This window comes from Mirounga leonina, unplaced genomic scaffold (assembly GCF_011800145.1).
Source record: "Mirounga leonina isolate KUSES-001 unplaced genomic scaffold, KU_Mleo_1.0 Mir_82, whole genome shotgun sequence".
NCBI lineage: Eukaryota > Metazoa > Chordata > Mammalia > Carnivora > Phocidae > Mirounga > Mirounga leonina.
In genome coordinates this window covers 30,192,704-30,204,509 of record NW_023270825.1, presented here as the reverse complement: position 1 = coordinate 30,204,509, position 11,806 = coordinate 30,192,704, and the positions used below count along the sequence as shown (strand labels likewise).

General features: G+C 36.0%; 1 protein-coding gene across 1 annotated transcript in view; it reads right to left on the bottom strand.

Moving 5' to 3' along the window:
• Positions 1-386: 386 nt before the first annotated feature.
• Positions 387-11,806, bottom strand: part of MED6 (mediator complex subunit 6) — a 20,870-nt gene continuing 9,450 nt past the window's right edge. The window contains exons 6-8 of the mRNA XM_034992279.1: positions 10,357-10,472; positions 3,680-3,707; positions 387-3,071 (exon numbers count right to left, since the gene is read on the bottom strand). Of these exons, the coding sequence (XP_034848170.1) occupies positions 2,941-3,071; positions 3,680-3,707; positions 10,357-10,472 (275 nt within the window). The 3' untranslated portion in view covers positions 387-2,940. The remainder of the gene's footprint in view (positions 3,072-3,679; positions 3,708-10,356; positions 10,473-11,806) is intronic.

Here is an 11,806-nt window from a genome sequence, read left to right as displayed (position 1 = left end):
CTAGAAAGTAACTGGTCATTTTGGGGGAGTAGGAATGAGGTGGAAAAGACAGAAGAAATGAATGGGGGTGAGGAGGAAGGGGTGTGGTACTGAGAATCTTTTTTGGACAACTCTGACATTTAGAGCCACGTTAGTATTTCACGCACCTCAAAACAATACTACAACAGAGCAGAAAGAGTCAGTAAGATGAAGTGGAAAACTAAACTGGAATTAAAAACAGAACCAAATGTAACGAACCATTTAGTAAGTGAGTAGTATAACCACAATGAAGAGGAAAAAACATTAATCCAAATAATTTTTAAACATAGTATCTGAACTATATATATATAATCCTTGAGCTAAAGACAAAAAGAACCCTAAGCAAACAGGTTTCTTTTTTGCAGTAGTATAAGTTAGTAATTCTAAAACTTTGTTATTCTACGATTAAGCAAATAAATAACATTACAGAGAACAGAAACCAGAATTCTCATCAATGTGGAAGAGTGTTACAAATATGGAAGAGAACCCAGTGGTCATGGACTACATACAATTGACAGTATCAGTGTGAACTGATGGCTTTTTATACACACAATAGACAGATACTGATGTGTGTGGATGTACTGCATATTCATTCACCCACGTATGTACGTATCTATTTCTTAATTGTCAAGTGAGAAGGCCTAGAAGCAGTGACACCCCAGTAGCAAATGAGCACATATATAGCACACACACCTTGGATTTCCAAATGCATTTTCCACCAAAAGGTACCAGGGATCCTTACAGAAATGGCTGACTCCAAGGTTTGGATAAGTCTGAAATATGTTATTGTGCTAACACGTAAAGAAAATGCTCAATAAATGACGGGGTCATTTCAAAAGGACCCAGGAATCAGCCTGAAGGGACCCCCATTGGCCCAATCTGAGACAATGTGAGCATCAACATAAATAATGATAGTAAAGAAATATAATTTGTTGAATACATTAAGAATCCAGGAGTCCACAAGTCCACAATGATATAAATTAGCAGGGAAGAAAGGAAAGCTATTCTTTATAACAACAACAACAAAACAATAAATATAGAAGAACTGATGGAATTAGAAAATGGACACTGGGCAACCATCATAGGAATAAATGATTCAGAGAAAAATGATCTATGGATGCTAACCACTGGGTAAAAGGTTGAGGAATAATAGGATATTTACAGAGCCTTACACTATTTCCCCCACAAGATACTTATAAATTACAAAAGGAAAAACAGTAACTTTACAGTGGAGTAACCTAACAAACACTACTTACCCAAGTGATCAAAGTTAACATCACCAGAAATGGGGCAAACTGACAGCATGTGCCTCCATAAGCACCTTTTCGTGGTATTCCTGACAAAAGTGCGTGAAGTGAATTTAATCATGAAAATATATCATACAAACCCAAATTGAAAGACAGTCAACAAAATAACTGGCCTAAACCCTTTAAATATCAAGTCATGAAAAATAAGGAAGATCAAAGAATTGTTCCAGACCAAAGCAGACTAAACACACGGGGCAACTAAATCCAATGCATAATTCAAGATATTCTTTTGCTGTGAATTTATTATTTTGCTGTAATCTCTTGGCACCACTGGCAAGATCTAAATAAGATCTACAGATTAGACAGTAGTATCGTGCCAGCTTAATTTTGATAATTGTACTTTGGCTATGTAAGTGAATGTCCTTGATTTTAGGATATGCAACACATTCTCAATCTGAAATTAAAGGTATAAGTATGTGTATTATATATATATACACACAGAGAAAGAGAGAGAAAGCAATTGACAGTAAGTGTTAGAAGTAAGACACTAAAGAACAAGTATGGAAAAATGTTAATATCTGAGGAATTTGGGCAAAAGGTATACATGTAGGAATTTTTTATACTATTCCTGCAAATTTTCTATAAGCTTGAAATCATGTCAAAATAAAAAGCTAAAAATCTTACCATACAAAAAAATCAGACATTTCATAAAAGCAAAATCAAAGATGAGAAATTATTCAACCCCTTAAAACATTTTTTTTTTGCTACTTAACTGGCACTAAAACCAAAAATGACAGTGGTATCCAGATTCTGGAGAAGTTGGTACTTTCATATTTACTGTTTGAATAACTGGATCCAAACCTTTTGAGAAAAACAACTTGACAATATGAACTTAGAGTTAAAAAAAAGAGAGAGACAGATTCCAGTGATTCTACTGGTGGGACTCTAGCCTAAAGAAAAAAACACGAAAGAAAAACCATTATACACAAATGTAATCACTACAGCCTTAAGTAGAATACAAGGAGAGTTTAAAAGAAAACAGAATCACTCATGGGAATTATTCAGTCACTAAAATAGTCTATAAAAACTAAGTAAACATGGAGAAGTACTTAAAAAAGACACAGTAATATGATAAAAGTAAAACTGCATGAAGAGAATAATTACAAGCTACAGTTTTAAAAATAACTGCACAAAAAAACTTCACAGCACTGTTACAGTATTTGTAGGAGATTTTTCCCTTTATCTTTCAAATTATAACTTTATTATTTTAATACTGAGAAATACACAAAAGAAAATGAGCTTAGTTACTACTTTCACATTAATCCTTTATGTTTACAAGGTGCACCTGGAAACATTTCAGCAAGAGAAATAGGGGAAAAAAGGCACGAGAAAGTGATTTACACAAATACCTTTATTTTGTTTTTAGATGTATATAGCAGTATACATTTGAGTAAGGAGGCTGCTCAAGTCCAATATGGGAAAGGTTACAAAACATACATAAAAAATATTCATATCAAAAGCATGAGGATCCATACAACCTTTTTTTAAAGAACAAGCACATTCATACAAATGGAAGGGTTGTGACAAAGAATTTTAAAGTTCAAGAGCCTGTCACAATAATGAGGTATCAATAATGGGCAAGAGGAGTCTTGCAAGCTTCTCTCCTATCCATTGCTCACTGAAGTCTCATTCGTTTTTCAGGGGGGCCTTTGGTGCTCACTATCTGTTGGACGTTCTTTGTGGTCTCCTTCTCCTCAGATTTTACCGTTTCTGGTATAGGTTCTGCCTCTTTCTTTGTCTGATCCACTAGACGTCAAAAGCAGGTATTTTTTTGGACGGAGAGGAAGGCAGAGGGATGAGATCAATTTAGACAACAGTAATGTGAATAGTTTAGGCTCAAGTTCATTTAAAACTGCCTATCTCAAGTTCTAAATTTAGCTGTTTTATCAGGCAGATATATAAGAACCTATTTACAAACCTAAAAACCTGATAACCCAGGCAAATTTGTGATCATAGACAAAAACACATGTCATTTAAATAAGACGATATGCATAAACAAGATACATGATCTCTCCCAGGCTGAACAGATAGTTCAATACCTATTTTCAATGATGAAACAGAACACCTTTTTTCACACTGAGATCTGAACTAAAAACAAGCTCAAATCACCTCGGCTTCTCCACCCCTCCTCAATACTTAACTCTTCCCACTCCAATTAATCTTTTAAATACTCATATCAACTACCACAAAAGCACCATCTTTTGGCAGTTCAGCAGATCTCAAAAATTAGGAGTAACAAACTACCATGAGAGTCTAGGACAAAAGGACCACAGCTCATCTTATGTGCTATACCTGTTACTGAGTTAACCAGACTGGTTTTATTTCAAGTTTAATAAGAATATCAGGAACCATACCTGGGACAGGCTTTTCTCCAGACTTTTGCTAGAATTTTTAAAAAAAGGGCGGGGGGCAGGTGGGGAGGAGAAAACAGGGCAGGTTAGCAAAGTTTTCTTCTTCTTGACTTCATAATTCTTATTAAAATTACACCTTCATTCAAATTATACTAAAAATGACTCCATAAAGAGGAACCACTATTCACGTACCATAAAAAGTAAATTTATCATTTTCTACTTCTTATCCCCTTGCTCCAGAAAAGACACAAAACTAAAACTAGAACAAAAGAGTCAAACATAAACAATCCCCCCTTGACTATCTATCCACATAGCCCTCTGCCTCTGCACCTAGGCTAAAATGCTTCACAAAAAGTAGCTAAGTAGAATCCAGTGGGAGAGAATAATGGAGTCTTTCAAGACTCCAGAGGCTTATTTGTTTAGGGGATATGAGCTTGAAGAAAGCAGAATAAAATACAGATGAACACTCCAACTTACAAAGATGGCAGGTATGGGAAGCAAAGAGGAAAAAGGTATTTTTCTATGAAAATAAGTCTTCTGACGACAGTACTATTAATAATCAAATTACAGGGGTGCCTGGGTGGCTCGGTTGGTTAAGCATCTGCCATGGCTCAGGTCATGCCACCTGCTCAGCGGGGAGTCTGCTTCTCCTTCTCCTTCTGCCCAACCCACCAGCTCGTGCTCTCTCTCAAATAAATAAAATCTTAAAAAAAAAAAAAAATTTTTTTTTTTTAAATCAAACTACAGTAAAAAAAAATGATGGGGACATCATGAGTCAGGAACAAGGTCAGATCCTCCATTCTGTATAGCAGTTCTTTTATTTGATTATGCTGTCATCTCCCTTTTCCTATTACCCACCTTAAATGCTTTAAAACAGTTTCCCCCTCCTCAAGGCTTACAACCCACTCTTCACTTGCAGCCAATAATTCTATATTCTACATTTTTAAAAAAAGGATGTCAACATCCGAAGTTCCCTCCCAGCTATCTCCTTCAAGCTTATTATTCCTTTTCCTATAAACACACACATACACACATACACACACACACATAACTTTATAGACTTCCCCATCATCTCAAAAGAAAAATGTTCTCTTCATTTTTAAGTTTAATGTTTCCAGACATTTTCTGAATTTCTTTCTGAATTTACATGCCCTCCCTAAGCTTTCTCATCTATTCCTATGACTAAAGACTACAAAATTTCCTGATATCACATGTTCCAGATTCATGCTGACAACTGCCTACTAGCCCATTCCAACTGCAAGCTCTGGGAAGTTACACTTAATAAGGCCAAAACTGAGCTCCACATTATTATCCAATGTGCAGAAAAGATTAACATAGCCAAAGGAATGTTGAAAAAGAAAACCAAAGCTGGTGGCATCACAATTCCAAACTTCAAGCTCTATTACAAAGCTGTAATCATCAAGACAGTATAGTGCTGACACAAAACAGACACATAGATAATGGAACTGAATAGAGAGCCCAGAAATGGACCCTCAGCTCTATGGTCAACTAATCTTTGACAAAGCAGGAAAGAATATCCAATGGAAAAGACAGTCTCTTAAACAAATGATGTTGGGAAACCTGGACAGCCACATGCAGAAGAATGAAACTGGACCACTTTCTTACACCATACACAAAAATAAACTCAAAATGGATGGAAGACTTAAATGTGAGACAGGAATCCATCAAAATCCTTGAGGAGAACACAGCAACCTCTTTGACCTAGGCTTCAATAAATGGTGTTGGGAAGACAGGGCAGCCACATGCAAAAGAATAAAACTAGACCACTATCTTACACCATACATAAAGATTAACTCAAAATGGATTAAAAACATGAACATGAGACCTGAAACCATAAAACTCTAGAAGAAAACATAGGCCATAAGCTCCTTGACATCAGTCTCGGAGATAATTTTTTGGATTTGACACCAAAAGCAAACACATCAAAACCAAAAATAAACAAGTGGAACTACATCAAACTAAAAAGCTTCTGCACAGCAAAGGAAACCATCAACAAAATGAAGAGGCAGCCTACAGAATGGGAGAAAATATTTGCAAATCCTGTATCTGATAAGGGTTAACATCCAAAATAAAGAATTCATACAACTCAAAAGCAAAATAAAACAAAAACCCCAAACAACCGAATTAAAAAATGGGCAGAGGAGGGACACCTGGGTGGCTCAGTCCGTTAAGCATCTGCCTTCGGCTCAGGTCATGATCCCAGGGTCCTGGGATCGAGTCCCACATCAGGCTTCCTGCTCAGGGGAGTCTGCTTCTCCCTCTGCCTGCCGCTCCCCCTGCTTGTGCTCTCTGACAAATAAATAAATAATATCTTTTAAAAAAAAAATGGGCAGAGGAACTGAGTACTTTTCCAAAGAAGACATACAATTGGCTAACAAGTACATTAAAAGGTGCTCAACATTCTAATCATCAGGGAAATGCAAATCAAAACCAGAATGAGATATCCCTTCACACTATCAGCATGACTATCATCAAAAAGACAAGAGATTACAAGTGTTGGCGAGGATGTGAAGAGGGAACTCTGATACATTGTTGGTAGGAATGTAAACTGGTACAGACAGTATGGAAAACAATACAGAGGGTTCCCAAAAAATTAAAAATAGAAATACATAATCCAGCAAGCCCACTTATGAGTATATATCCAAAGGAAATGAAAACAGGATATTGGAGATAACTGCATTCCCATGTTTACTGCAACATTACTCACAATAGCTAAGATATAGAAACAACCTACAATCTGTCAAAAGATGAATGGATAAAGAAAATGTGGTATGAAACTGAATATTATTCAGCCATCAGAAAGCAGGAAATACTGCCATTTGCAGAAAAAAAGATGAACCTTGACGGCATTATGCGAAGTGAAATAAGCCAGAAAGAGAAGTTGAAATAGTCTATGTATCACTTATATGTGGAATCTAAAAAGACCAAATTGATAAAGAGAGTGAAGTGATGGTTATCAGTGGCTTGAGTGGTTGGCAGGGGAAACGGGAAGATTTTGGTCAAAGGGTACAAACTTTCACTGATAACATGAGTAAGTTCTGGGGATCCAATTACAGTATGGTGGTTATAGTTACTACTACTGTATTATATACTCAGAAGTTGCTAAGAGAGTGAATCTTAAATGATCTCGCCACAAAAAAGAAATGGTAATTATGTGACACGATGGAGGTGTTAGCTAATGCTACAGTGGTCATTTTGCAATATATATAAGTGTATCAAGTCAATGCACTGTATACCTTAAAGGTACATAATGCTATACATCAGTTATATCTCAATAAAGCTGAAAACAAACAAAAAGTTTTATTACTAAGTATTCTTTAATGCTATTGTTAATGGAATTGTTTTCTTAATTTCCTTCTCAGATAGTTCGTTAGTGTATAGAAATGCAACTGATTTTTGAGTGATTTTGCATCTTGCAACTTTAATGAATTTGTTGATTAGTTCTAACAGCTTTTTGGTGCAATCTTTAGGGTTTAGTATGTGTAAGATCAAGTCAGGAATTATGTAAAGAGATAATTTTACTTCTTTTCCCATTTGAATGCCTTTTATTTCTTTTTCTTGCCTAAATTCTCTGGTAGAACTTCCAGTACTATGTTGAATAGAACTGTGCAAAGTGGGTATCCTTGTCTTGTTTCTGATCTTAAAGGAAAAACTCTGAGAATATTAGCTGTGGGTTTATCACATATGGCCTTTACTATGTTGAGGCACATTCTTTTTTTACCGAGTTTGTTGAATGTTTTTATCATAAAACTGTGTTGAATTTTGTCACATGCTTATTCTGCATCTATTGAGATGATTGTATGATTTTTAACCTTTGTTCTGATAATGCAGTATACCATCAAGATTGATTTCAGTATATTGTACCATCCTTGCATTCCAGGGATAAATCCCACTTGATCATGGTGTATGATTCTCTTAACATGCCATTTAATTTGGTCTGCCAGTACTTCGTCGAGGATTCTTACATCTGTGTTCATCATGGATACTGAACGTAGTTTTCTTGTAGTGTCTTTGTCATCTTTGGTATCAGATTAATGCTGCCCTCATACAATGAATTTGGAAATGTTCCCTTCCTCTTCAATTTTTGAAAGAGTTTGAGAAAGATTGGTGTTAATTAATTCTCTTTAAATATTTCATAGAATTCACCTATGAAGTCCTCTGGTCCTAGACTTCTCTTTGTGGAGAGGTTTTGATTACTAATTTAATCTCTCTACTCATTTTTGGTCTGTTCAGATTTTCTATTTCTTCATGCCTCAGAGTTAGTAGGTTGTATGTTTCTAGGAAATTCTTATACATTTTCCAATTTTTTTAAGGTTTTCCAATTTGTTGGCATATAATTCTTTATATATAGTACCTCTTTTTTTTTAAGTTAAACTCATATTTTTTTAAAAAATTTTTTATTAACATATAATGTATTATTTGTTTCAGGGGTACAGGTCTGTGATTCATTAGTCTTACACAATTCACAGCGCTCACCATAGCATATACCCTCCCCAATGTCCATCACCCAGCCATCCCATCCCTCCCATGCCCCTCCACTCCAGCAACCCTCAGTTTGTTTCCTGAGATTAAGAGTCTCTTATAAACGGTTTGTCTCCCTCTCTGGTTTCGTCTTGTTTCATTTTTCCCTCCCTCCCCCTATGATCCTGTCTTGTTTCTCAAATTCCTTATTATATATAGTCTCTTAATGATCCTTTGTTTCTGTCTCCTCTTTCATTTCTAATTTGATTTGAGTCTCCTCTGTTAGTCTAGTTAAAAGTTTGTCAATTTTATCTTTACAAAACACCAACTCTTAGTTTCATTTTTTTCTAGAGTTTTTCCTGTCTCTACTTCATTTGTTTTTGCTCTTATCTTTTTCACTTCTTTCCTTTTGCTAACTTATATGTGAAAATTAAACAACACACTCCTGAACAACCAGTGGTTCAAAGAAGAAATCAAAAAGGAAATCAGAAATTATCGGAAAAGAAATAAAAATGAAAACATACCAAAATTTATGGGGTGCAACAAAAGCCGTACTAAGAGTAAAGTTTATAGTAATAAATGCCTACATTTAAAAGGAAGAAAGTTCTCAAATAAGCAATTAAGCTTACCGCTCAAGGAATTAGAAAAAGAACAACAAACTAAAGATTTCTGGTTTCCAGTGCTCGCTTCAGCAGCACATACACTAAAGATTTCTGGTTTCCAAGAAATCTGTCCATTATTATCAGTATGTCCATTAATTAATATGAACATTAACATGTCCATTAATAGTCTTTCATATTTCTGGTTTTGTGTGTTCTGTTCCCATTTTCTACATCAGAACTGTCCAAAAGAAGTATGTGAGCCACAAATGCAAGCTGGTAGTTACATCTTTTTACTCCGTACCCCACCCAAGTCTTTGAACCCAGTATGCATTTTATGCTTACATCACAGCTCAGTTTACATGGGCTGTGTTTCAAATGTTCAACAGTCACATGTGCCTAGTGGCTACTGTACTGTGCAGGTCTAGGTGTTCTTCCCCCACCCTCCCTCATCCATACTATGTACTCGCTGAATGGCCAACCACAGCTAACCTCCTACACTATCATGGTTCCCCATATCCCTACACACACTATAATTTACTTATTCAACAGACACTATTTTATCTTCAAATGGAATTCATGAGAGTTCTCTAAATTGACTTTCCTGTCCTACATTCCATTCTGTCCTCCGCTCCCTTCACCACTACATCACCATTCCAAAAGCACATAACTCTCACACAGTGAAGTCAGGGAAAGGGGAAGGGGAGGCCTGTTCTAAAGTCATCTCAAAGTGTGAAAAATCTCAATCTAAAACAAACCTGAAAATTTTATCTCCCCATCAAGAAAAACAGTATACATGACATTGTGTGTACAAAGCCCTGCAGGTGTCTCTGTGAACTGAGACTAACCAGGAGAATAACATATTCACATATTCCATCTCATACCTACTTCACTTCAAAAGTTCATTTAGTAGAATGGCAGGTGGATTTGTTATTGCTATTATGCTAAATAACATAAGAGAATTTATATAACTTAAGCATCAATATGATGTAACTCTATTTATTACTCCTCCATTTATTATGCCAAACCCTCTACTTCAACTGTTCTTTTTGTTACAAGTTTTTTGTTTCTTAAGTTTACTTATAATCTCTACACTCAACGTGGGGCTCGAACTCACTATACCGAGATCAAGAGTCACGTGCTCTACCAACTGAGCCAGCCAAGCGCCACTTGTTACAAAAGTTTTAACTAGTCTATCATTTAAGGACTTCGATATCTACTACATCAGGATGAAAGGCAGCATACAGAATAAAAACAGCATGAGTTTCAGATTCTAGTTTAGTTACCATCTATGACACTTTCAGCAACTTTGGAATGAGAATGTTATGTATAAGCAGTCCTTAGTTTGTGAAGATTCAAAGAGAAAATAAACTTAAGAGCACAGAACAGTGTTAATTCCATTCCCTTTACCCACTATCTCTATTAAGTCTTTAAAAACCTTTCCTTTGATTCAGAGGCCCCTTTTTTTTCCACCGGAGACCATTTTTAACTAATGAGAAAAGTCACTATTTTTAGGTCACAACTGAAACAGTTCTCAATTAAAAATAAATAATCCAGGAAAAAGCATCAAATCAAATTAACCACATGTGTTCTCATTACCTGCACAAATTTGGGTGGAAATTTCTGTCTAAGGTCTAGGAGTAAAGCATCCACACGTTGTCTCTGAAAAATAGAGCTTGGTTCTTCTTTCCTTTTGACTTTAGGTTTGACTTTATCTATTAAAATATGAAGTCCAAATCAAAACACTGCCTAATTAGTTTGGTGTCTTACATTTTACAAATCTTTGTCCACCACGAATATACTCAAACATCCATTATTTTTAATGGCTACTATTCCAAAGATTATCCCCCCAAATAAACACAACATATAGAAACAAGTGTTCTTAACACTTCCCTCTTAAATGAAGTTAACATTTTAACATTTAAAAAGCTGATTAAGTCTTTTAAAGATATTTCAGTTTTAGTATGTAAGCATAGATAGACATTAAGAATTTTAAGGCTAACATTTTCCATAATTACCTAAATCACAATCCAGATTATGGATTTGAAATTATCTTGTGTATATTTTAAGTGTATTAAATGGTCTTCCCACGAACCTAACAGGTACAAATGGAAATGCAAAGTTCACAAGCTCAAGTTATCATACTTGATTATGATTCACTGAAAAAAACAGACAAACCAAACAACAGCAGATCATAAAGACAAGAAAGAAAAGAACTTGCAAGAGAAATTCTGAAATTAATCACGTATGGACCTTTCCCCAGGAGGGAGTTGTATTGGGGGACTATCTATAAATGAAGAGTTCCAGGTAAGTTTTATTCCAAACATTTCATTAGGATGGGGGGGGCAAATAGCTCTTGAGAGAATTGTATTCAACAGATGCAAACTTTCCTATGTCAAATGTTGCTGCCTGCACCTATTTTTTTTTTTTTTAAAGATTTTGTTTATTTATTTATTTGACAGAGAGAGAGAAACAGCATGAGAGGGGATAGGGTCAGAGGGAGAAGCAGGCTCCCCGCTGAGCCAGGAGCCCGATGTGGGACTCGATCCCAAGACTCTGGGATCATGACCTGAGCCGAAGGCAGTCGCTTAACCAACTGAGCCACCCAGGCGCCCGACCTGCACCCACTCTTAAGAATAAATATAACTAGGGGCACCTGAGTGGCTCAGTTGTTAAGCATCTGCCTTTGGCTCAGGTCATGATCCCAGGGTCCTGGGATCGAGCCCCGCATGGGGTTCCCTGCTCACTGGGAAGCCTGCTTCTCCCTCTCCCACTCACCCTGCTTGTGTTCCCTCTCTCGCTATGTCTCTGTCAAATAAATAAATAAAATCTTTAAAAAATAAATAAATAACTGTATCTGAAAGACCATTCATTCCACAGGTCTGAATTCTATTTAAAGGCTACTTTCCCTCAGTAATTTATTCTGAGTTGCTATTTCCCAGAGAAGGAAATTCAGAATATAGGTATATTGCCATAGACACATTTCCAGAGCACTTTTATTGTAAAATATGGTGCAGAACCATTAGGAGACTAGCAGCTATGGAAACTA